This window comes from Bemisia tabaci, chromosome 10 (assembly GCF_918797505.1).
Source record: "Bemisia tabaci chromosome 10, PGI_BMITA_v3".
Lineage (NCBI taxonomy): Eukaryota > Metazoa > Arthropoda > Insecta > Hemiptera > Aleyrodidae > Bemisia > Bemisia tabaci.
This window is the reverse complement of record NC_092802.1, coordinates 18,124,508-18,152,205: the sequence shown is the minus strand read 5'-3', so window position 1 is coordinate 18,152,205 and position 27,698 is coordinate 18,124,508. Positions and strand designations below refer to the sequence as shown.

The following is a 27,698-nucleotide window of genomic DNA, read 5'->3' as shown; positions in this document are numbered from 1 at the left end:
GCGGATCTAGAAAATTGGCAACGTTGCTTTTCTCCATTTAAACCTCTGGAAATGTATCGATTCTTAGAGGGGGCAAGTGCTCCGACAAGAATCGATTATTTAAAATAGCTTTAAATGGAGAAAATCCGGTGTTGCCAAATTGCTGGATCCGCCTCTGATTTTATTCAACGCAATGTAAATTCTGTGGATTGGTTGTTCTTGTTCTCTGTACAAATACATCGTGTCAGGCTTTAAATGTTGGCAATCTTATTGCAAACTAAATTGAAATTCTTGACAGCAAAGGACTTTATTGATCTGAAGCATAAAAGTAACACTATAAGAAATTCTCCAATTCGCACATGTGGTGATTCGTCTCTAATCTAAAGACAGTGTTTTGAAATTTAAAGATCAATAAAATTCAATTTTAGTACTTAACAATAGTATACCTCTTTTTGGGTGTATCTAATTTAAGGGAGGACTGAAAAATTTCACTTTTTCAGACAAAATACACACGATTGCAAAATCACACAGTTACAAAATCACACAGTTTAAAATAGGATTCAACAGGTTCTCCTCTTTTTAGTGTCTCTACAGCAGCACGCTAGAAAGCCCAAAATGGTAAACGTGCATGACAACCAGAGGCGTGGCGTGAATGATTGATTTATCGATATGCCCTATTTATAGATACGGTAAAGAATCGATTATTAAGGTGTTCGCTGCGAACACCCTGTTTATCGACCTTTTTACATAGGTTTAAATGGCAGATCAATCGATATATCGCAAAGCACGCCACGCCACTGATGACAACGTTGGTTTCTTGTTTTTATTGCAGGTGCAGGGGCTCAAAAATTTTTTGATATACCAACCGAAGGAAAAAGTTAGCAGTCAATGTAGCAGCCATATGCAACAGTACACGAGGCCGCGAAACTCAGATAATGCAAGCATCTCATTATTTTTCCATGTTGTCGTTTCTTTTTGTGTCGTCTCGTTTTTCATTATCATCTATTTCAGCTTCGTATTTTCATTTTTTACAGTTTCGATTTTCTTTCCATTGGTTTCAGTTTCTGTTTCGTTTAAGTTTTATTTTACGTGAGCTCTGTTTACCCGTGTCGCATCTTTCCTATTTTTCTTTCCTCAGGTTTTCCACTCTGCCGTTCTCATTTAGAGAGGAGCTTTTCATCCCTGATAGCACACAAAAAAAATTATTTCGTTAATAAAGTCTCATTCAGTCCGTAAGAAACACATATCGACGATGAAACTACCAGACCGTCATCGGCGAATCCAGCAATTTGGCAACATAGTTTCTTCTCAATCTAAACCTATGGAAATGTATCGATTCTTGAAGGGGCCAGGTGATCCGACAAGATCGATTATTTAACGGAGGTTTAAATGGAGGAAATCCTGAGTTGCCAAATGGCTGGATCCGCCTCTGAAGCTCGGAAACCGATCGCAACAGAGTCAGGTTGGGTTAAGTTAGGTCACGCAACTAAACTAACTCTCCGGCAAAGCTAGAAGTATCACTCGAATTGAAGGCGCTCCAATCCTGATGAGGTTGTACACACTGTTTCTACAACTTCGATCAAAGAACTTTCTAGGCTCTCTATGAGTACACTATATGCTGTCATGCTGGCAAAATAATCAGCTTATGGATAATTTAGTGTTGCCAAATTTCTTCTGATCGGCGTAATTAAAATTTGCGTATTTTGAATTAAGTCCCCAACACACTGCTTCGTATGAATTTGTAAGAATTTTTGATATTGCTAGATCCGCCCCTACCACGGATCTCGTTTGCGATGTTTTAAAATCTCCGCTCCCATTTTATTTTTTTGAAAGAGAATTAATCAATATAATTTCATGGAACTTTCACAGGGTTGTATTCGCAGAGAGAAGAAAAATCTCCGAAGTTTTCAAGGATTGTCTTTGAGTAGTTTTCCATCTAAAAAATAAAGTATGAAAGGAAGTCTGCAGCGTCGCAAACCGAGACCTGTGATCTGGTATTTTCACTGTCGATTTGTAGGAAATAATTTAAAAGTAAATTTCAAGCAATTTTAGAAAACAACTTTGGCTTTGGTAAATTTGTTCTGTTTCGCTCTCAAAATGATGAATAATAATATTTCAAACATGATTTTTTTTTGAAAAAAAATAAAAGAAGAGAAAAATCCATTTTTGAAGTTTAAAAAACGTATTTAAATATTATGTCTTTATTAAATTCCTGAGTATTTTCTTACAACTTTTCAGGAATGTTTCCAAAATTCTTTTAAAAAAAATTTGTAAAACTAGCAATGCATTTTAGTGACCTTTAAACATTTTAAAATCTTACTCGATAATATACGCGGGTTGGGCCGCGAAGCGGTTAGGGAGCGTAGCACTCTAGTTGCTGTTTTTGAAATGATTAAAACATATTGGAAACGTAAACATGTCACCCCACTTTATATCCTTAAAAGTTTTCAAAGTCGTTTTTAAAATATTTAAATTTCCTCTGTTTAAAGAAAAACAGCTGTGAAGCAAGTTAAGTCTGTTTTTAGAGATATTTTAAAAACATCTTTAAAGCGTCATTGTGCTATTAGGTATAAAATCAAGAAATTTGGGAAGGAGGAGGGAGAGTCTGGAGGTATCTTTCAGGGTGTCGTTTTAGCCAAATCTTAGGGAATGGCTACAGTCGCTAAGTAAAGGGGAAAAGATAATAAACGAAATCGGGTAAAACCTCGTATGTAATTCATGGACTGTTGCGAAAGCATGATAGGGAACACCTAATGACTGCAGTGTTACCACATCCAAGTTAAGCAGGAAGGAACTAAATCACATCAGCCTGCGACATATTTAGTTGTAAATGTGTAGAGCAACTATTCATGCCTAGGAGATGTCTTTGTAGCTTAAACGGAGAATTGAAGGAGCTCAGTGGCGTGGCGTGAATTGTGATGTATCGATTGTTATGCCATTTAAACATATGGTAAAAAATCGATTATTAAGGCGATCGCTCCGAATACCCTCTTTATCGACCCTTCTCCTTAGGTTTAAACGGCATAACAATCGATACATCGCAATTCACGCCACGCCACTGAAGGAGCTCTGTCAAATGTGTCCTCACAGTAGAGACCGTCTCCGCATTGCGAGTGCCTGAAGAATCAAACGCCTTCACTCCCGTGCTTATGCAACACGGACATCCATACAGCCCGAATAGTTGCACCCAGGCGTTATAATAATATTCGTTCAATGCTCGCCGCATTTGACACTAACTGACGTTGCTTTGCTTGTTTCATTTGCACCCTAACTTAATGCAGTGGCGTGGCGTGCTTTGCGATATATCGATTGATTGGCCATTTGAACCTATGGATAAGGATCGATAAACAGGGTGTTCGCAGCGAACACCTTACTAATCGATTGTTTACCATAGGTTTAAATGGCGTAACAATCGATACATCGCAATTCACGCCACGCCACTGACTTAATGCCAGCATTGCCTATCGTACCGATGGAGTACACTTTTACCAACTTTCATCGCGACATTGTCAATTTTCCGAGAAACGCATGGATTTTTACTTGGGTTTTCCTCAGCACAACATTCGTGACCTATAGTAAGGAAAGAACGATCTGGTCGGAGATTTACTATTTAACAAAATGCATGCTGATAGTCAGGGTTAGCTTGTCTCTTTTACATTTTGCATGCCTGCAAATTAGTTTCTGTCATGATCTGTCATGATCTTTAATGCGTCTCTGCCTCCTCTTGGGTCTTTTGGCCTTCGCCCTGAGTCGGCAAATAAGGGGAGATTCAAATGTTACGTAACGCACTTTTTCCGATTTTTTTTATCCCTTTTCCCCCCTCCCTTTTGAATTACGTAACGCTGGCCTGAGCCCCTCCCCCATTTTCAAAAAATTCATTCGGGAAGGGCGAGATTTTCAATTTTTTGCACGTTTTATTCCCCTCCGGCTCATATTTGTTACGTAACAATGGGCTTGGCCCCCCCTCCCCCTTTCCCCTTAAGTGCGTTACGTTATACTTGAACGGTCCCTATAATGTGGGACGCAGGAGATTTTTGGAAATGCGTCTCGACCTAGCGCGTTTCGTGTTTCCGACGCAACCTCATATTTCTTTGGATTTTCAGCCTCATTACAAACTTTACTCTGCTTTTCTTCCCTCTCAAAAATCATTTTCTCTTAGAAATCACCAAATTGTAGATATTTTAAGCACCACTGAGTTTTTGAAATGTAGGTTAGGATTGTTCAACAAATTGCTCAACTCTCAAGTCATCATTGATTATGATCATCAGGCAAATCTGAGTGTTGACCCCCGAAAGTAACTTTGACTCCACCCCGAAGATAGCAGTGCGGGGTTTCTAAAATATAATTTCTCCGGTCAAGAAGCAGCCATGAACACCTTGAGTGCCTTTTCCCATGAATGGCCACCAGAAAGAATATATTTTCAATGCCCTACACTAATAATCTAATTACTCCTCTCCACATTAAAACTGGAGGCTTTAAGGTTTATCTACAGCTCCGTGAAGTAAGAAATTTCTCCGCGCAGGGGGCGCCACCGCTGTGTTTTGATTTTTTGGTCCACGCTATTAGAGTCCGTACAGCTCCACGTGAGTCCTTGAGCTTTTATGAAAGTTGAAGGAATTTCTGTTTAAATCGAAGAGTCATGAGTTCTAGTCATAACATTCTTCTGGTTATAGGACATTTCGTCAACGATTTCTTTTCCGCGCACTTATTTTTTCTAGTAGTTTACGTCCTCGCGTTTTTTCGGCAGGGGAGCTTTGGGCCACCCACCAATTGAGACCCAAAGTTAATTGGTTCACATGTAAATATAAATGACAATTGCTTACAATATTTTCGATGAAAATGTAAAATGTCTTTTAGGAGAATGAGGATTTGCTAGTTTTGTTTGTTTGTTTATTTGGTCCAACAGAGAAAAATATATTCTTAAGATTTTTGGTAAAAATGGGGGAGCGTCAATCCCACGAGGGAAAATTCACTAAAGCTCTCTACACCTCTCTGGTATAACAGGACTTAAATATATTTCAAGAAAGTCTCATCTTGTTATACCTGAATCGGATAAACCTTTTGATTCACCTCAGCTAAAGGCTCTTAGATTTCCTGTGTACGATAACTATGATAACTTTGCGACGGCGCCGGCGTGCCTCGGTGGCGCTTTGACTGCTTCGAGTATACTATTTCGCCACGGAGGTGCTGCACAATGTCCAAGAGATTGAAGGCATCCCATTGTATCATTATTGATGGTATCTTCCAAAAGCATGTAATTCCCCCGCAAATTAAATCGAGTGACGACGGTCTCAAAAAGAGAGCCATAGTTGAAAAACTTACTAAGTCCTAGTGTCTGTATTTCATAATGTTCAGCGTGATTTTTGAACTTCATCGGAGGAAAAAGTGACTTGATTCAAGCAGACATATGCTCAAATTTACCGCCGAGAAGATTTTCTTATGAATCAACAAAGAAAATAATGCTTGTTTAAAAGAAAAGCTGCTTACATTAAAAGAAAAATCACTTACATCCAGTAGGAACCCGCTTTCATTCAGCTATTTTATTCGTGATTCAAAATAAAATCTTCTTGACGGCATACTCAAGAATGTTTCTGGTTAAATTGAGTCACTTCTTTCTCTAATGAATCACAAAAATTATGCTAAACGTTATTAAATACGGATGCTAGGACTAGGTGAGTTTTTAGACTACTGCTCTCTTTTTGTGCTGAAGTATCTTGATTTATTTTTCGAGGAAAGCTCCGAACTCTTGAAGGATGCCTGTCATTCTTCATACGTTGGAGCGCCTTCAATATGTATGATACTGTGCAACACCTCTGTTGTAAAATAGTTGCTTGAAGCGCCGCGCCGCGGCGGGCGAGGGCGACCAGCGTGACACACGCATTGGCGCCTACAAACCTAACAGGGATACTTCACGCATTGCGCAATGCTTGAGGTATCCCGGTTAGGTTTGTAGGCGCAAATGCGCGTGTCGCACTGGCAGCTCGTGGAGTCAGCGTTTTTCAACTCATGATTTTGAAATGTTTGCTCACTCTGCGCGGCTTATTCTCTTTAAATTGAAGGGGGAAACATATGTATTAATGTAAAATAAATTTTTTGTGTTTTTCGTAATTATTAAGGTGATTTTATGTCAAATTTAATGGTTTCCAAAGCACTTTTAATTTTTTTCTTTATATTTTGTGCTTCTTCTGTGGTGTAAGGTGGTGTACGCGAAACCAAACGCTTAACATTGGACGTATTTTATTCTAAAATATCGATGTACGAATAGGTTAAAACCAAAGATTGTGTGCTTCTTGGTTTTTTCCCTTCTTTTATTCATTTTTGTATAGTTTCCTTCAACAAAACTACGGCTCATTGAGATGGGTTGAAAATCGCTTGCAAAAGGTTTTACAAATGTTTGCCACGTTTTAAAAATGTAAATATTTTTAAAATGAAGTAATATTTTTGTTAAAAATAGAAAGAAAAAAGGCATATACCAGATATGTTTTATATTGAAAATTTTAACGATAGAAATAAAACCAAATATTCACCAATGACAATTTGAAAAGATGTCGAAGTCACTGCTGCTTATTTCACGCGTGGACGTAAACTACTGGACAAGACAGGTGCGCAGACAAAAAATCGTTGACGGAATGTCCTGAAACCCATTCTTCCTCCTATTGACACTAAAAACGACGTGAAAAGTCATTTCTGAAACTCTGAAACTTGATCTCAGAAAAAATTAGTGTTAAGCATGATGACCTTGATACAACCAATCGTGATTGATTGCTCTCAGCAGTTGTAGATATCTCTCTCCCACCGTGAGCTGTCTCTCTCGCCCTTACAGAAATCCCCCTAGAGAAACTGGGATCAAGTTATAGCTTTTATTATTAAACTTTCAAAGTTTGCGTTTGTTTCAAAGGATTCCAGACGTATGCTGCTAGAACTTATGAGTCTTAGAATTTAAAAAATCTATCATGATATTTAAATATTCACTGATTTCGGAGTCGGATTTTAGCAGCGCGACGTGGTGGATTTTTTCGGAACTACAGCTGAAGATTCACCTTAAAGAGACTCATTGGAGTGATTGTGTCGGCTGTTGCCTTTCAAATATCGTCGGCCCAACCTAGAGTACCTAAATAGGGAGAGTACGGACATGTCGGTAATTTTGAGAGTAGGTCATAGACGACATGCTGTTTTTAGGTCCCAAAAGAGCAGCCACCCTATGAATTCAAATTGATCAAATGATTTTTTGTCCATCGCAACCACCCGCTTCAACCAATAGGATCCCTCCATATCCTTTTTGTCTGTCTATAGCTTTGTCTACCAATTTCAACAATCAACCGGCTGCCCGTACTCTTCCCCATATAGGCATTCTAGGTCACGCACACTCGTACACACACCCTCACACCGTCCTGTATGACAATAGTTGTGGGGCCGCCGGATTTGTGTGTTGTTATAAACCTAGCCTAGCCTTACCTAACCTAATCTAACCTAACCGAACCTAACCGTGCCTAACCTAACCAAACGATATTTGGACGTATTTCTATCAAACAGAACTATGTGCATCATGGCGTGAGCCTTGTTATGCTCATATTCTTAAGGGTTTCAGGGCTCATGCCTTAATGCTCATAGTTTCGTTTGGCAGAAATACGTCCATTTCGACCGAAACAGAACCTATTCTGCCGTACTAAGGAAAAACGCCGTATGAGCCCTCAGGCGTTGTTAAATTTCCTCAGGCAAATCACTAATTTATAGGAACATTTTTGAATATTTTTCTACCAATTTCTCAGATAATTTTGTTTGTAATTTGATCTAAAGTGTCTGCAATTTTCAAAGGAAAAACTGTATAATTTTCCTCAAAAATAAACATTTTATCGAAGGAAATTTGGTAATTATCGAATGCTCATACGGCGTTCTTCCTTAGCACGGCAGTATTCTTCTGATGATACAACTATGTCTTCACTGTCTATCGCTTTGTCTATCGATTTCAACACAACCCGCTGTCCGTGCTCTCCCCAATAGGCATTCTTGGTCGCGCTTGCTCACACACACATTGTGTTGATGGTAACTTGGGCGTGTGTTGCAGGAGGTGCGGTACAAGGTGCACGACCCGAAGGCGCACTTCAAGGGCGGGACGCTGGAGAACACGATCAACGGGCGGGCGGACGAGGAGGCGGCGACCCCGGCCCCGCAGCACCTCATCCACCCGAACAAGGACATCAACAAGCTCTACGGGATCACGCCGAGCGACATCGACAAGTACTCGCGCATCGTCTTCCCCGTCTGCTTCGTCTGCTTCAACCTCATGTACTGGATCATCTACCTGCACATCTCCGACGTCGTCGCCGACGACCTTGTCCTCCTCGAGGAGGACAAATAGGCCTCGCCCCCCGCCTCCGCCGCCTTCTTCGCCCGCCTCCTCCTCAGCCTCCTCGCCGGCCTCCGCCTCGGCCCCGCCTGAAGCCCCGCAGATCGTCGTCCGGATCGTCCCGCGGCAGTGCTCATAAGTGATGGCCATTCCTGCATTACCTTTGTAGGGGGTGTTTTGTCTTATCGATATTTTTACGATGTATCGATATATCGCGATGTATCGATTGATCTGCCATTTAAACCTATGGGAAAGGATCGATCAACAGGGTGCTCGCAACGAACACCTTAATAATCGATTCTTTGCCACAGCTTCAAATGGGGAAATATCGAACATTGATCTTTGACACCTTTCTGGCTTAGCAGCTTTATAATTTGACTACATTTTGCAATTTTTAGGAACTGCAATCTCTGGCTCATCCGAAAAAACACTTATGTGTATAGGGGAACTAATGGCACATATGTTGTTTCTAAACTGAGCCAGAAATTGTAGGTCTTAATTGCAAAATTTAGTACGATTCGGAGTCGTTCGGGCTTATCGGGTCACATCCTTAATCGTTCATTTAACTTCAGAGCCTCTCTAAGCTCGGTGAGAGATACATTCGGCGAAAAAGCATTTACGCTGAAGTGGCCCCGTAGCCCAAAGAAGCTCTAGAGCTAAGATTATATTGCTAAGCTAAGATTATATTGGTGTTACGGGCAATGGTAGTCTCTGCAGTGAATTAATGTGTGCGCCAGGTCAAGCTAATTTTGCGGGAGCGAACACTTTTTTTGTGAAAATTTGACCACTGTCGACGGGAAAAATGAAAACTTGAATTGCTATGTATACTTGCGGGCGATTCGACCACAATATTTTTTACCGCCTCGTGAAGGCCGCGTGAAATCTGAGGATACTCAGCGGGTCGATCGTTGAATCGTTATCGAATGACCTTGATCGATATAAAGCATTGCCAAGATAGGGTTTTACCGATAGAGATATCGAATCTTTATCGAATTACCTTGATCGATAAAGAACATTGCCAAGATAGGGTTTTACCGATAGAGTTCATTCGCTGACGATTCAACAATCGCCCCGCAGGTGAGAGTTCGCGACTGTTTAACTCACGCTCATACACTCATTCTGATACCCATTCTCACTCCCTCTTTGAACGTTCCGTACTTTCTATTCCTCCATCTCAGTTTAGTCCAGCGCGAACCGAAATTCGTTTTTGATTCTCTACCGGGTTCTCAACGCTGTGCTCAACGTAACGGCGCCTGTTGCATTCATGTATGGTAACTGAGAGAGAATTGGACGTATTTCTATGAAACGGAACTATGTGCATTATGACGTGAGCCCTGTTATGCACGTATTCTTATGGGTCTCAGGGCTCATGTCTTAATGCACATAGTTCCGTTTGACAGAAATACGTCCAATTCTACTGCCGTGCCGAAGGAAAACGCTGTGCGAACTTCCAGAGCAGTGGCGAGGCGTGCTTTGCGATATTTCGATTGATCTGCCATTTAAACTAATGGAAAAAGATCGATAGACAAAACAGGTGTTCGCAACGAACACTTTAGTAATCGATTCTTTACTACACTTTCAAATGGAGAGATATCGATAATCGATCATTAACACCTTCCTACTGCTCCGGATATTGCCTCATTTCCCCCTATGACACATTCATTTAACAGGAAATGTATACGTATGTATGAATTTTCTCCTTAAATTTTCATAAGCTATAGATTAAATTTTGAATGGAATTCTTTGACAATTTGGGAGAAAAATGTACAGTAGTTTCCCTGACAATTCATATTTCATTGAAGCGAATTCAACGCCTGAAGGCTCATACGGCGTTTCACCGCAGCCCGGCGGACTACCGCTCTGTAAAACTCGCAGAAATCACGCTGTAAGCTCATCAGAAATATCTGTAATGCACTCATGAACGCATTTGCTAATTCCTTTTCACACGCTTTCAAATCTACACTGAGAAAAAAAGTTTGGTCGTATGAACCTCAAGTATGATTTTCTATATCGGAAGTATTATCGAAAAATATGATTCTAGGCGACTTAAAAAAATTGCACGCTTTGACGATGAATCTGTAAATGTGTCATAAGGACTGAGCAAATTAAGGGTTTTGAAGTGTATTTCTGATACACAAGCGTGATTTTTGCGCAATTTTATCGAATTGGCTGCACCGTATCAATCGTATGTAACAGGCCCATTACAGAGAGCGCCCTGCAATTAGTAATGGTGAATTGATTGATCATCATTTATTGTTACTCATTACGACTGTAAGGTAAGGAGTGAAAATACGCTTTTCGAAAGGCGCCACTGCCCCAATTTCCAGAGCCCGCCCCTTTTTTATATGCTGTCAAATTTATCAAAGTACAACATTTTCATCACTTTGTCGAACCACCTTTTCTTCCGCCTCAAAATATCTTATGACCGGTTGCTCGATCGTTTAAGTCTATTGATCGCTTAAACCCATCGATTGATTTTAAATCGCAAGATCGAGTAAGTTATTCAACGAGTTATCGATCGATTGCGAAGCGTTGACGTATTTCGACCATTCTAAATCAAATCGATGAACCAACCGGCTGAAATCAATCGATTTCATAGTGGCAATTCAGACTATTATCATTCAACAGTTGACGGCGGTGTGAAATGCGGTGTTTTTCTTTCCCAGGCAGAAGGGAGTCTCTTGTATCGTTACAGTGCAAAGGCTTGGGTCGTTCAAGTCCGCACCAATCAATGAACTATGAAAAAAATTAAAACATTTTAAAGTTTAGCCAGGACAAATGTTTCTGCATGTCATAGCCTCTCAAAACGTATCTAAGTAATTTCTTGAAAATACGCAGGATGTCTTCAAGGCTGAAAAACTGGGATAGCTGGTAAAAGTTGAAAAAAAAAAACTGTTTTTCCAGAAACAAAAACAAACGGAAAAAAACCGAAAATCTCAAGAAATTTGTTGAAATTTCATTTTTACCTTTTGCTTGATATCTTTGAACTATATACATTTAGAAGCTGTTAAAGTCCCGAAAATAAAGTGAGGACTTATACATACGCCCATAAGATACAAAATTTATTGAATTATTAGTCTAAAAGCGAAAAAGTAGAAAACTCTTGAAAGACATTTACATACTATCTAAAAATTTTGGGTCGTGGAAAACAATTTGCTTTTTTCGCTTTCAACAATTGGATTTTTAAGGTTAATGTAAAGTCAGAAATGGACAGAGCGAACTTTATAGGAAAGTTTTTTCCATCCTTACTAATTTCTTCCCGTAAAATATTCAGATAAGATCAAATGGCCTAAAAGGAAAAAAACTATTTAGGGCCAAGGACAAAGTGAGTAAAATACTGTAGGTCAACCGTTTTTAGGAGTAAAATTGAAGTTAACTGGCATGAATCGTAAGTCAAATATTTATATGTCATATGTAACGAGACCAATCAAAGTTGCTTCAAGCATTCTTAGCTGGCAAAGAGGTCTGTGCAAAAACGGCAAAATCCGCCCACCCTCAGATTTCAACCAAACTTCGGATTTTGATAGGCCTATATGCCAATAGTAATCCCTGAAAATTTCAGCCCCCAAAAATAATTACAAGAGGGGGGGCGGGGGGTCAAAGTTGGAAAATCGTGCAAAATTCAAACTGCTATATTTCGGCAACGGTTACAGCTTTTTGAATGCGGTTTGGACCAAAAAACGCAGAATTGTATGTAGTTTCTATTTCATGTATCGTTTGTTACAAAATTTCAACGCAACGTTGCCATTTTTGCAATTTTTTCAATTCTTATTAAATTTTGACCCCTTAAATTTGGCAACATTGTAAATAGCAAAAAACGTCATCTCGCGATTTTGACCAAAATTAGATATGTTGTTCTCAATGCAATTCCCTACAAAACAGCACAAGTCGCATACTGGGGAAACGATTGGTTCGCAAGTTACAGCTTCTCAAAGTTGCGCACCTCGAGGTTGTTGCGCGCTGCGCATGGTATTAGCGCGCCTTGCCTCGAACTACAGCGACTTATTCACGGTTTAAAAACGCTTAGACGCTTTCATATGTTCTATTCTACTGTATTTTTCATTAGAAAACGAGAAAAGGTCCACGGGTACCAAAAGAAGGGGGGAGGGAGCCGTAAATGATAGCCTTTTTTTACGCTTTTCGCAATATTTTTAACTCAAACGAGCGGAATTAGGGCTCCTTGCACCCCCCCCCTTTTTAACTCACGCGTTCTCTTTTCTCAGTTTTCTAAGGCAAAAATGATGTATAATTAAATGCAACATCTGAAAATAGAAAGGTGTACCCGCTTGGCGACCGAACCCTGCACAAACAGTAGAATTTGCATGAATGGACACACTTGAAATTCTTATTTTCTTCAGGAGCTATTTCTGAAGTATTTTTAAAATTTTTAAACTATATCGATTCATCGATTTTCGACAATATCGCAGTATTGTATTTTTCTGTGAACACTGAACGATTTGGTAGGATTGGCTACCTTACACTGCATAGGGCGCGCGATCATTGATGGACCGCGGAGTTAGGAGATTGCGAATCCTTATCTGATCTATGGGTATTATTTTAATCAATCGTGAAGATAGATTAGCACAACACCGATGATAACATGCACATTGCAAATTGTAATAACACCTGTTTAAACTGATCAATTAGTTGACCTCTATCTTTCGATCGAGCCGGGTTATTTTCTTAAATCCTGTCATTTTTCTTTTACGATGAGTGGTAATGTACAAACATGCGTTGAGTGTAAAGTCTCGTTAGAGAAAAAAAGTCGTAAAGACAAAGTTTGCCGAAGTGGACAGTGGTTTTGTTTAAAATGTAGTGCGGAATTTCTCAGGAAATCGTCGGAAGTCGCGGAAAAACCCCCTGAAAAAGTGACAATTGGCTTTAAGTCTCCCTCCGTTAAAACTCACCGTAAATGTATTTTTGATTGCTCAGATTCATTAGATTCAGGTAATTTAATTTTTTTGAACAAACAGCTGAGAAGTGCAATTTTTTTTGAGTATAAGTTCATTATACGAGAGGGCAGTCGGTGTTGTGCTCATCATTTCACAAACGGTGTTTTGGATCCTTTATTTCTATCCGGTTTCATTGATAAATGCTCTGAGTCTTCTTCTTTTAGTGCAGGTGAAATTGAGGAGTTATTGTCAATAACGTGCAAATACCACAATTCATCCTCCGGAAAGTCAAGTGATAGTGCGACAGGGTTTTTTTTAAAACTTTCCGACCATGACATTCAGGTATGGACCGGCCTAAATAAATTGCAGTTCGAGACTCTACTCGAGTATATACCTGAAAAAGATGACTGTGTTTTGGGTGCTTATTTGATGTACTTGTACGCTGGAATTACTCAAGAGCAAATAGCAACAATTTTAAACATATCACGAAGCACAGTTAGCCGTAAAATTACTGAATGCAGGCAACATTTAAACGATAGTTTTGTACCGGTGTACTTAGGGAATTTTTTGCGCGAACAAATTCGAGCCGAACAATCTAATATATCTCGTGTTTTAAATTGTGTGAAGGAAGGAGATGACACTTTAATCACTATTTGGGACGGTACTTATTTGTTTTTACATAAAAGTTTAAACTTTAGGTTTCAGCGTCAGACTTTCGGGGGCCAAAAAAAGAGAAATTATGTAAAACCCATGATAGTGACAACAACAAATGGGTTGATTCTTGAAGTACTAGGTCCTGATGAATTGTATGCAGGAAATGTCTCCGATGCAGATATTTTGAAAAACATTATAAAGACTGACTTTTTTAAGAAACTCTTCAAGCCAGGTGATATCTTTATTTTAGATCGTGGTTTTGAGCGAGTAAAAGATGACCTTGAAGCACTAGGATTCAAAGTAACGATCCCTTGCCTAAAAAGGGATAATTCTCAGCTCACTACTTTAGAAGCTAACCAGAGTCGAGTTTGTACAAAGCAGCGGTGGGTTGTAGAGGTTGTAAATAGTAGTTTAAAGCGGTTTAAGTACTTGCGTTCGGTGATTCCCTCTCAATCATATCCATATCTATACACGGATGTTCGAATCGCAGCAGCTATCCACAATAATTTTTTCCAAAGGCTTTACAGCGACGAAGATGATTCTTCTGTGCATGCAAGTAGCCACTTGCATGTTAGCGAATTTGGAAAAAGAAAATATTCTCCAAAAGGTCGTCGAATGTGAATCATTGGTGAGGAAGTACAAGAACTTCGAGAAATTATCAGAGGCCCATCTTCAAGATTTTCCGATCTGGGAAAGCAGTGACTTTAAACCATTCTGTGGAACTTATCAGCTTTCATTAGCACGCTCTTACATCGGGGATCATTTATACTCGGGAAAATATGAATTTCAAGTGTGCAAAGACTCTTACATGCCTAGTTTTTCTAATTACGGATTTACAGTGAAAAAATCACAATTTTTGAAGTGTAAACTGCTGTCTCGCCATAAATCGAATAAAGTTTATTCTATATTTATTTTAATTGATTTAAAAAAACGTTCGTCAGAATCGATTATCGGTAACTACTGTACGTGCAAAAACGGTGCTCGCACTATTGGTACATGCGCTCATATCATCGCTATCATTTGGTATCTTGGATACGGCAGATATCAACAGAATTTTAAAGGCCCATCGGATTTTCTGAATAGATGTTTCCCTCTAGGAAAACCATCATCTGTAGAAACTGATGAGGAAGAAGATGACGAGTAAGATGTTTAGGTAAGCCAAACTATAAACATAGTTATGTTATTTCGTTTCGTCATGGAACAATTACCATCAATTTTTGGTTGTGTATTTGTTATTTTTGGTGCTGGGTTCGGTCGCCAAGCGGGTACACCTTTCTATTTTCAGATGTTGCATTTAATTATACATCATTTTTGCCTTAGAAAACTGAGAAAAGAGAACGCGTGAGTTAAAAAGGGGGGGGGGGGTGCAAGGAGCCCTAATTCCGCTCGTTTGAGTTAAAAATATTGCGAAAAGCGTAAAAAAAGGCTATCATTTACGGCTCCCCCCCCCCTTCTTTTGGTACCCGTGGACCTTTTCTCGTTTTCTAATGAAAAATACAGTAGAATAGAACATATGAAAGCGTCTAAGCGTTTTTAAACCGTGAATAAGTCGCTGTAGTTCGAGGCAAGGCGCGCTAATACCATGCGCAGCGCGCAACAACCTCGAGGTGCGCAACTTTGAGAAGCTGTAACTTGCGAACCAATCGTTTCCCCAGTATGCGACTTGTGCTGTTTTGTAGGGAATTGCATTGAGAACAACATATCTTATTTTGGTCAAAATCGCGAGATGACGTTTTTTGCTATTTACAATGTTGCCAAATTTAAGGGGTCAAAATTTGATAAGAATTGAAAAAATTGCAAAAATGGCAACGTTGCGTTGAAATTTTGTAACAAACGATACATGAAATAGAAACTACATACAATTCTGCGTTTTTTGGTCCAAACCGCATTCAAAAAGCTGTAACCGTTGCCGAGATATAGCAGTTTGAATTTTGCACGATTTTCCAACTTTGACCCCCCGCCCCCCCTCTTGTAATTATTTTTGGGGGCTGAAATTTTCAGGGATTACTATTGGCATATAGGCCTATCAAAATCCGAAGTTTGGTTGAAATCTGAGGGTGGGCGGATTTTGCCGTTTTTGCACAGACCTCTTTCAACGGAACTATCTTAATAGTTTGCTAGTAAGTTAAAGACAGAATTCGATGTTTGAAAGCAGATAATACAACGAGAGAAAGGCTCTTTTCTGCCAGGGAGCGATCTTATTCTAAATTTCGTTTTTAGTAATAAAAGGTGCCCTCTAATTATTAGCACGCGTCCCTTTTAATACAGCGCAGTGGCGGTTCTTGGAAGTTGGCAACACTGTTTCATTTTCATTGCTTTGCGATACATCGATTGTTATGCCATTTAAACATATGGAAAAAGATCGATAAACAGGGTGTTCGCAGCGAACACCTTAATAATCGATTCTTTACCGTAGGTTTAAATGGCATCACAATCAATACATCGCACTTCACGCCACGCCACTGTTATCAATATCCATCGTTAATAATCGATTCTAAGCGAGGTAACGTACTTTGATGGATATCGATTGTCTGATATACATTTAAATGGGCGAAACTCAATGCTGCCAACTTTCGATCCGCGAGCATTCCCATGATCCCTGCACCCGTTCGTCTCTTCCGACATTCCGACAACACAAAAAATATATTCAAACCCACAAAAGACCTGAATATATTTTTTCTTTTGCAAGTGTCTCATTTTTTATACTTAACTGATAATTTCTTTTCTTTTGAGGTTAGTTTTTTCGCTTTGATTTTCCTGCACGAGCGCGGCTCTCGTAGTCGACGTCTCCAATTTGGTGAGTTTTCATTAGGAATTATCTTCACTCTTAGCAGACTTTGGTCCTAATACCTACCTCAATTTTAATATACAATCAAATGATTTGCGGTTTCCTGAATTTTGGAATTCTAAAACTTTACGAAAACTCAATCGCACCACAATCCACACGTTCTCCCTTCCAAGTTAAAGAATTGCAGCTGCAAATTTGGCACTACGCATCAGAATTATACGTGAATTAAATGATGATAACGTCAATAGTTTAGAGAAGGTGCTCTGTGGAGCACTGAATTTATTTTTAGACGACAAAAGTCTCAAAACATGAAACTCAGTAATTTCTGTTTTCGAGACAGCTGCAGAACTGCATCGTTAAGAGGGCTTTTCATTCGTTGCTTTATGCTAGTTGAAAAAAATTTAGATTTTCTTCGAACGAGTCTTGGAGTTTTGACTTTCGATGAAATCGAATTTTTCATCAGTTACCTAATTAATTACGTAAGTAAAAGCACTGATGAATTGATAAAAATTAATTCTTAAATGCATGTTGTCTAATGTGATTAATTTCTCTCACATTTTACGTCAAATTAATATATGGTTTTCGAGAGCACCAGTCCCAAGGGACTAATCATCAGCTATGCTTAACATTTTGATAAGAAAGTATACACCGTAGTACTTTTATTTCTCTTTTGATCGCCAGCTAATCAGCAAAAAGGGCCACGGTCTGAAATGAGAACTCCTGACGCCTAACATTTATAGGCATCGAAAATGATAAGAAAGAGATTGAAAGTTTCCCGTAATCTGATACTTTTTGTCGAAAGCGACCATCCTCAGCCGTGAAGTCAGAGAGAAAATAAATTCAAAATTTCTCTTGACATTTGATTCCCTGGCTTAATGGCTCAACAAAAGTATTTTACATATTACTTTTCCTACCACTCGGTTCCACGGCAGACTTTTTGGAGATTTCGATCGTTGAAAACACCTGCCCACTCTAATTTTGTATACAAAAAAAGGAATGAAAAATGAATTGAAAACAACGAAGCACGACTAACCGGGAAATTTCTCTTGTTTTAATGATTCGAAAATGATAAGAAAGAGATTGAAAGTTTCCCGTAATCTGATACTTTTTGTCGAAAGCGACCATCCTCAGCCGTGAAGTCAGAGAGAAAATAAATTCAAAATTTCTCTTGACATTTGATTCCCTGGCTTAATGGCTCAACAAAAGTATTTTACATATTACTTTTCCTACCACTCGGTTCCACGGCAGACTTTTTGGAGATTTCGATCGTTGAAAACACCTGCCCACTCTAATTTTGTATACAAAAAAAGGAATGAAAAATGAATTGAAAACAACGAAGCACGACTAACCGGGAAATTTCTCTTGTTTTAATGATTGATCACGTTGTGGATTATTTAAGTGCTGGAAAAATAGCCTACCGCACATTTTCTGAAGTAAATATAAACACGCTCCCTGCAAATTAGAGCTAACGAATATGCTCCACAATATATCTGCAAGAATATATACTTGTTCAAGACTCAAGCCATCATTCATGGGAATTTAGACACGCAACAATTACGCATGCACTAAGAGGCTGCGCTCTGCACGGAGAATCAAAACTTTCTTTTTTTCTTACTTGAACGTTTATAAATTCAAACATTATTTATAAGACAAAGTGAAATGTGTAAATATATTTTTGTTTCTTTTTATATTCAAAGCAAAAAGCGTTGTGCTGATTTTACACAAGGCTAAATGTTCAATTATTTTAAAAAAGTGATAGCATTCAAATATGTTTTAGTACCTATAAATAAGTAGATTATATTAATGTATTTATATAACTAAACTGATTCACTAAGTTTTACGTCATGACATTGCACAAAATCTTTTATTATGAATATAAATTTTTTTATAACTAAAAAAAATGTTCGTAAGGAGTAAACGTAAAAAGTACTTAGTTTAAACGATGTTTGATTTAGGTCCAATTAACTGTGTAATATAGGTACCTTTTTCTTATGGTTGAATGTTACTGTACAACCTATGAGTATGATATTATATGGTAACCGATAGTAACATCGATGTAATTCAAATAGTCTCTGTTTGTTGGCGGAATTCAATGAAGAGATAGAACTGAGGAATCAGATTATATGGACAAAAAGGTTTGTTGAGAAAGATAACATAAGAAATGAGTTTTTAGTGCGTTATTGGTTAATATGAAACGGAAGAGCCAACTTGAAGAACACCACAATTTCAAGAAATTTGAATAGACTTGAACAATTTTTCGAATTTCAAGTTTGACATCAACGACGAGTTCCATCACGAAAGCAGCAACTTGCATCCAAAGTGTGTCGAGTTTTCCTAATACATATGATTTTGTCTGCAGACAGTGACTTGAACGCGCGAATACAAGTCATTCTTATTTCTGCTTAGCAAAATCCTTTCCAAATGAGGAACATAATCAATGCTGCAAAACGTTATCAGTGCCGCAAAACATTATCAGGCACAACTTTGGAAAGAGAAAAGTCCCTACTTGTGATCGTTTAAAATAAAAATAAAAAAAAAAAATTACTCGCACCATCGCAGTATTTTACTGTGACGAGTATCCTCGGTAATATATCTTACGTTACACCCAATGATAGGGGTAAAATATCTGTTTCGTGATGGGGCGGTTCTGGTCTATTCAAACACATTCTTGGTGGATATGTAGAGTGGAAATAATTTTAACGAGGTATTGAGAGAAATTCAATGACAGGGTGATCGAATTTTCAGGCATCCTTCATATGCGCGCAACCGACAGAGGTTGAAGTAATATTTGACACCCTGTTTTTGGCAAGAAGTAAGTTTGTGCGTCACGCTTTCTGTAAGAATTTGCATTGCTCAAACGTGCTCTGGCACAAATAAAATTCTCGAAACCTTTCAAATTTTTGTACTAAAATTTTAAAAAAACAAAAAAAAAATCATGTATCACAAAGGACAGGCATCATGTGTTAGATAAGTATTACTGTTAGCTTAGAAACCTTATCTTTTCGATCCCCTCCCTCTTTTTTTTCATTTCTTTTTTTGTTTTGTTTTTTAATCCATTATAACAGACAGAAAATTTACGATAGGAGTATAAATATTTGCCTCTTAATTGTAACGGAGAATAAATTTTTTTAATTTTGTATATACATTTTTACACGAGTATAAATACCATGTATGTATTGTAAATAAACTCATCATATTGTTTCCACTTCTTACATTAAAAACCACAACCTAAAACTGAGTAAATTTTAAACGATCCTAATGTAGTTCGGAAGGTTTTGTTAATTTGTCAGGTTTGAAATTATTATAGGTAGGAATGCCCCTAACTAATAGAATGCACCCTAATTGTATCGATTTTCTTTTTGTCTTAAATATAAACATGATTTTCCCTGCAATCAAAAATAGCCCATGCAAGGATTGACCTATTGCATTTCCTCTAAACATAAAGGCGTTCTAAATTACTTAATGGAAATGTCTGGATGATACTATGCCTGCTCAATGAAAACTCCTCCGCATTGCTTGCACAAAAATGAAAACACCCCTAGTAGGTATTTGAGAATTATTTTTTAAATGAGACCAACAGATGAAATGTACAGAATGAAGGAGAGGAACTATGTCACTAAATTGGATAGGTTATCCAATTAAAATGTTCTAAGGACTTGTCACTCCTCTTAGATTCTTTACACCTCCTCTTTAATACAGGATGGATGTGTTACGGAGGTCACTAAATGTTCAGTAATGAATAGGGACTATGTCTTTGAAAGATGCTTTTACCATAATTGTTTTCTTCCATTGGTGGTATGATGGCACAAAATTGATGTGAGAGGCGAACCAGTTTTGTCTCCTATCTCTTTCCATCTTTTTGTTTCTCTGTATCTCCAGTTCTCTTCTGTGTGGCCTCCCGCTGTCTACCTCCTCCTTTAGTTCTTTGTGTTTTACAGATTGTGAGTGAATCATGCACACGAAAAATCATTTTTTTCACTATCTCCGGCCGATGATTTTATTATCAATAAACGTGAAAAAAGCTCTTGTTCCTTAAATATATCATTGCACTCGCTGAGAAAAACCAGAGCCCAACATTTTGGTTTCATTTCGGAACTAGATTCGAGATTTGTCGTTATCTAGCAGAGACGGATCCAGAAATTTGGCAACACCGGATTTTCTCCATTTAAATCTATGTTAAATAATCGATTCCCGTCGGAGCAATTGGCCCCTCTAAGAATCGATACATTTCCAAAGGTTTAGATGGAGAAAAACAATGTTGCCAATTTGCTAGATCTGCCAATGTTATCTAATTGAGTCCAGTTGCGAGGCGTGAATAATCGATTATCGATATTTTCCCATTTGAAGCTGTCGCAAAGAATCGATTATTAAAGTGTTCGTTGCGAACACCCTCTTAATCGATACTTTCCCAATGATTTAGGCAGATCAATCGATATATCGCAAAGCACGCCACCCCACTGGACTCAGCTGTGATACGAGTCAAGTCAAGTCCTTATCTGGTCGTAATAATCATTTTATTGGCTTAGTCGATCAAAACTCTGAATAAGTCGATCATGATTCTAGTTATGTCAATCGTAACTTTATTTTAGTCACAAGAAAAAGCTAGCTCCAGCATAGGACCAGAATTTTTGGCTCTGCTAATCACTCTCTTTTTCTCAGTGCTGTTTTGGCAAATGAATGTCCCAGTACTAAGACTTTTATGTTTCAAAGGCTGAACAAAAAATTGTAATCCGTTTCCGAGCAGCGAGAATTCTTAGGAGTTGGCGAAACTGGGGTTTCTCCATTTTTATCCATCGTAAAAACAATGGAGTCTCGATTATCCGAGGGTTCGCGACGTTTTTTACGATATATCGATTAATCTCCCATTCAAACCCATGGAAAAGGATCGATAAACAGAGTGCTCGGAACGAACACCTTAATAATCGATTCTTTACCATAGCTTCAAATGGGGAATTATCGATAATCGATCATGCGTGAGATTGTCTGCCTCGATAAATTGCGATTGTTCCACAATCATTTATAATGATAAAACCTTGTGTTGCCTATTTTCTGCGAGACTCCTGATCGGAAAGCTGGAACGCAAGAAGGATTTCATTTGGTAGGTGCACGTGTGTAGTTGTTAAGCATATTGTAGCTGGAAACAACAGAGTTTAAATTCCTATAGAGCCCTCGCGACTAGTTTCATGCCCGAGGTGTCAAAGGTATTTTTTTTTACTGTTCCGTTGTTTTGTTTTGTCTTTATTTAAGTTTACGTTTATTTGTTCTGTTAACTCTGTTGCAATTTAGATGATCGTTTCATACGTTGTGAAACCTGAAAAAGGTTTGATTGTTATTTGAAGGAAAAATTTCCTGTTTTTATTTTGAGTCCTTAAAGGATCTGTTGCCAGAGAGTCTGACAGAGGTAAGAGAGGCGGACCCAGCAATCTGGCAACACCGGATTCCCTCCTTTTAAACCTATGCAAAATAATCGATTCTTGTCGGAGCACCTGGCCCCTCGAAGAATCGATACATTTCCATAGGTCTAAATGGAGAAAAGACAATGTTGTCAATTTGCTGGATCCGCCAACAGCTAGGTAAGATAGGAGTAAGTATTCATGAGCTAGGTTTATGTAACACTTGGAAACTAGATTTGAAATCCAAGATGGACTGAAATCTGGATTTTAACTATGAAATTAATGGATCAGCTTAACGTGATCCACTCTTTGTATGTCTCCATTTCATTAAATCAAAGAAATATTAAATCAGAGCTTAGCTATTTGGTTGGTCCGGCAAGTCTGGGTAATTTGAAACACTTGGTCTTAGACAGAATATTTTAATTTTGACCGGTCGAATATAGTAAATAGCAAATAAAACGCGCTTCGTGCGAAGAATGTGTGAATGTAATATCTAACCGTACAGTGCAACCTCTATACATCTAAAGATCGGACTCTCTTGCAATGGAATCGAATGGACTCAGTATTTTTTTCTGTGGTAACCCACTTCTCAGCCATCCAGCTGGAAAGATTTTATTAATAGTTATTATTATGTTCTTCCTTATTCTAAATTAGGTAGACGTTAAATGTTGAGTTTTCTGATAATGTGCATGGAATTGCACAAGTTACAGGTGCTGTCCGTAGTTTCTCTTTGTTAGAGCAAGTAAAACTCCAGCGAGGGAAAATATTTAACAACCCCCCCCCCCCCAATAATATTTTTCGTGGAACGAAAATATACAAACGATTTGTCTGATCTTCGTTAAACACATGTGGATTCTGTCTTGACCGAAAAATGCTGTGGATCAGTCCACGGCAAAAATCCCTTCCTGAGACGAACTCTCAAAATATTTGATTTCCTCGAAGTGTCGGCTATACGAAGGTTCCCTTGCAGTCTCTGTGATTTTCCTTTCTTCCAGAAAAATTGTTCAATTTTTAACCAAGAATATTTGAGAAATAACTCGCCCCCTCACTCTGTAAATAGTCCACGAACATTGCAAAGTTCCTAAATGTTTATACACTTGAACATTTTTATTTTCTTGTCGCATCGCAGCAGTAGCGTGGCGTGATTTGCGATGTATCGATTGTTATGCCATTTAAACCTATAGTAAAGAATCGATTATTAAGGTGTTCGCTGCGAACACCCTGTTTGTCGATCTTTTTCCGTATGTTTAAATGGCATAACAATCGATATATCGCAAAGCACGCCACGCCACTGCATCGCAGGAGTTTTGAGCCGTTTTTTCCTCCTTTTAGAAATCGGTTCATTTAGAACGGCGATTTCTTTTAAATAAACGCCTAACGTCCCAGTTTTTCAACTGCACGGCAAAAAATATCTCAACTCGTTTAACATATGATCGTCACGTATTAAAGTAAAATCACGGTTAAAAGTGTTGACCGGAACGTAAATAGAATTTGCATACAGTGATAGTCCGAGGAAAAAACCTAGCTGATGAAAGTAAAAAATTGCCGTATGAAGTGCTGTTTTCAAATTAAAATCGATCAATCCTAAAACCGTAACGCAAAAACTAAACTGTAAGTTTGTAAATTGGTTGGGATTAGATGAAAAATCGATATGTACCAAATAGCAGATAGTTTTAATTTCTCTCACTGGTGTTAATTTCAGGCAATTTTCACGCTTCCGACAGGGCGATTTGGCAACATTGGATTTCGTCCATTCAAATGTATCGAGTAGAATCGATAATTTTAAGGCAGACTGCCTCGCCTAAAATCGATTATTTATAGTGCATTTAAATGACGGAAAACTATAGTGTTGCCAACTCGAGAAGTTCGCCACTAGTTTGTGTTGCACGAAGGAAAAAATGGGCTTTCTTGCTCCTTCGTGCTTATACCATTAGAGTATGGGTGCAGAAGTAATGGGTCAGTAGACAAGGCACGGATTTAAAAATTCTGATACATTATTCGTAACCAAAATTTCACTTAGAGCACGATTCGTACCAAGAAAATTACTCAAATCAACTAGGCACTAGCTGAGAACATTTTTAGTTTACATTGGTTACGAGAAATTTGATTTCCAGCTCACAAGAAAATCAATAGTTTATTGAATCAAATCGCGCACTACAACGGTCTTGGCAGGCGTCTTAATCGAGCAATCTTCTCTTACTGCCTTCTGTTGATCGAAGTGTTAACAACATCCTACAGCCGAGCTATAGCACCTAGATTGAGTTTGCCATATTTTCATATACCATAGAAACTGTTTCGATTGGTGCCCGAAGCAGTGGCGTGGCGTGCTTTGCGATAAATCGATTGTTATGCCATTTAAGTAAACCTATGGAAAAGTATCGATAAACAGTGTGTTCGCAGCGAACACCTTAATAATCGATTCTTCACCATGGCTTCAAATGAGGAAATATAGATTAATCGCAAAGCACGCCACGCCACTGGCGCGAAGTCATCCACGTTAACTTCTTTTTTCACGAGCGGGAAATTTAAATTTACGCGTCACAAAACATTAAAAATTTCGATTCGGAGTTTATATCAGTGATTGGTTTTATCGCGCGAATCGTGTTCTGCGTAAAATTTTGGTTCATAGACATGAAGCAGACTCCATAGATCCGTACCTTGTTTACTACTTAGTACATTATACAATTTTCATTCCAAAAGTAGTTTTTTTTTTTAAGTAAAAAATTCCCCTGCACCAAAGAGTATCCGAAGGTGATTCGTCCTGAGTCTAGTTTCGATGTATTTTGCCCTCGATATATCGTATCGATTAAGTTAAAACTGGAGCAAAATTTGAGTAATAAACCGTGAGAAGACGATGTTGACGAATCTAACATGACGTTTGCGACAAAAAATCGCTGAATTCAAATGATTAAAATAAAAACATGTAATAATTAAAATTCTGCAGATTTTTGTGTGTTCAAAAGGTATCGCGTTTGCCACGGTACTGAAAAATTGTATCTGATTCGATCTTTCTATTTTTGACAAGTTCTATAGTATTTAGTTCTAGTATTATTTCTAGTTGTTCTCCAACTATTTTGATGCAAACGAGTTTTCAGACGCATGTCTGATATAAATGCTGTCGTCTTTTTTTAAGCTTAATACAGAATTATTCCCTCGATCTTTGACCTGAACGATTTGAATGCTCGAACGGCAGCTCGACCACAATTAGATCTCAGGACGGATCAATGTGATGTCTCTAAGTGTTTTGACTCTTTGGAAATTTGCAAGCCTATTTTTGCACCATAATATCACCTCCAATTGAAATGAAGCGATTTGTGCGCCAAATTTAAGCAATACAGGATATGATCCGCCAAGGAGTCTGCTCATGAGCTCCTGCTACTATAATTAAACAGCATTTTGCCCTAAGGAACTACGATTTCTGGCTTATAGATGAAAACACCCATCTGCGTAGGGAAACTAATGGCACATATTTTGTCTCCAAAATGAGCCTGAAATTTCAGTTCCTGATTGCAAAATGTGGTCCAATCGAATTTTTAAAACCCTTCTATTTTGCTCTCTCGTGTTTTTAATCGACTCTTCAACTTTTCATTAATTAGCACCAGGAAATGAGGTTATACTCTTCTCGACAATTTTTGCGAAACAGCACGGTTCTGGCTTCATCGGCTCATGGTGACACTAAGCTAATATACACGTGAAAATTCGCCAATGTAAATTCATTTCTGTGAACTTATTTTCCACAAATTGGCAATATTGGGAGTGAATTGAGGGCCCGAACGTAGTCATTTTCTCGTGCTATCGATAAGGGAGAAGGAATCACAAACCGTTAGAACTTTAGGAAATTTTACTTGATACGTTTAAATTAAATATGAAAATTGGTTGTGTTTTTAAAAATTTATACAAATAAATTCTAAATAAACTATTTAATTTGTAATGCACTGTCTTTTCTTTTTCATCAATGTTCAGTTCACATTCCCTCGTGGTGTCATATTGTCCAATTCGTCGTGTATCATAGGAACCAGTGGCATGGCGTGCTTTGCGATACATCGATTGATCTGCCATTTAAACATATGGTAAATGATCGATAGACAGGTATGTTCGCAGCGAAGACCTTGATAATCGATTATTTACCATAGCTTCAAATGGGAAAATATCGGTAGTCGATCATTCAGGCCTCGCCACTGATAGGAACAGTCCAAAAAAGTGTGTGCCATGGCTTCGTGGCTAGGTATTGGAAGTTCACTCATCAAATTTTACGATTTATTTGTATTTTCAGTAGAGGTTCTCACAAAATTTCAGCAAATTTATTTCAATAAGCCCCTTTATTCGGCTCATTCTAATTTAAACCACGAGTCAAAACCTTAATCAGAATTTTGGAATAGCTCATTATAGCACATTAGCATTATAGCACTGCCGTGCTAAGGAAGAATGCCGTATGAGCATTTGAGAATTGCCGAATTTCCTTCGATGAAATGTTCATTTTGTGGGAAAGTTATGAACATTTTGCTTTGAAAGTTACAGGAGCTTTAGGTAAAATTGCGAAAAAATTTATCTGAAAAATTAGAGGAAATATATTCGTAAGTTTATACCAGGAAATTTGTGTTTTATCGAAGGAAATTTGGCAACGCCTGAAAGTTTATACGGCGTTCCTTAGTACGACATCATAGACAAGACCTGAATTGTAGATTGCTCCTTGAGGAGGATAGAACAACGAATGAGCTCAGATTTACGTCAAGTAAGCATTCATCGTGACAAATGTTAAGAAAGGAACAACGCCTTCATTTTTTTTTATATGCAACACCGACATCCGTCGAGCATTAATAGTTGTATCAAAAAGTTACGCTGAACGTTTCATCACATCCGTCGCGTCGTCCTGTAGATTGACGCGCTGAGCACTCGATGGATAAACTCGGGAATCATGTATTTCGAATTTGCGACGTCACAGATTTCTTCTCAGACTTAACTTTCACGTAGAAAAGTAATCAACGTAATTTGCTGACAATATCCATGACATTCTCCTCTGCTTGACAAATATTTTGTAAAACTTTCAGACCATGAAGTTGACTTGTTTTTCTAAAATCAATTCACCCCACTCGAGATATTGGCTAAAACAAGCAAAAAAAAGGCCTGCCTAAGTTTTAAAATCTCCGATTATGGTCTATTTTTTGGGAATAAGCTATCTTAAATATACCTCCAACTTTTTGTCAATTTATTTGAATGACTGAAAAACATTCAAAGAACATTTCAAGAAAAAACGTTGTGTGGTACTATCGACTTTCAAAAAAGCAGAAAATTAAAGAAATATACTTTAAAAAAAAAGTAAAAGAGCGAAAAAAGTAAAAAGTAAAAAATAAAAGGGCGATTTGCAATGTCACAATCGAGTGAATCCTCGGAAGCGGTGAAACACTGTCAGGAGCACTGGTTTCTCGGCTCAGAGTGGCCGGCGCACAGTGGATCGAGTCAATCAAAGAGGTCGGATATAAAATTTTTGACTAAAACTGCAAATTTTGATGTTTATTTCACAACATTCTAGGGGTGCTACTGGAAGAAAATTCTTCGAGGAAACCAATGGAACCACCCTCAGAGCCCCGAAGTTTTGTATGGTCGGAGTTATAAGCGTTTAAAGTCTCCAAATTTTGTCCGACCTC

At 38.2% G+C, this 27,698-nt stretch overlaps 1 protein-coding gene across 9 annotated transcripts in view; it reads left to right on the top strand.

Moving 5' to 3' along the window:
• Rdl (Resistant to dieldrin) overlaps positions 1-25,984 on the top strand; it is a 334,060-nt gene extending 308,076 nt beyond the window's left edge. For 7 of the 9 annotated variants that reach the window (XM_072305142.1, XM_072305143.1, XM_072305138.1 and 4 more), the window contains exons 9-10: positions 812-916; positions 8,045-25,984. In XM_072305142.1, coding sequence (XP_072161243.1) covers positions 812-916; positions 8,045-8,338 — 399 coding nt within the window. In that variant the 3' untranslated portion in view covers positions 8,339-25,984. The remainder of the gene's footprint in view (positions 1-811; positions 917-8,044) is intronic. The other 2 variants (XM_072305141.1, XM_019045973.2) reach the window with 1 other exon arrangement.
• Positions 25,985-27,698: the final 1,714 nt, after the last annotated feature.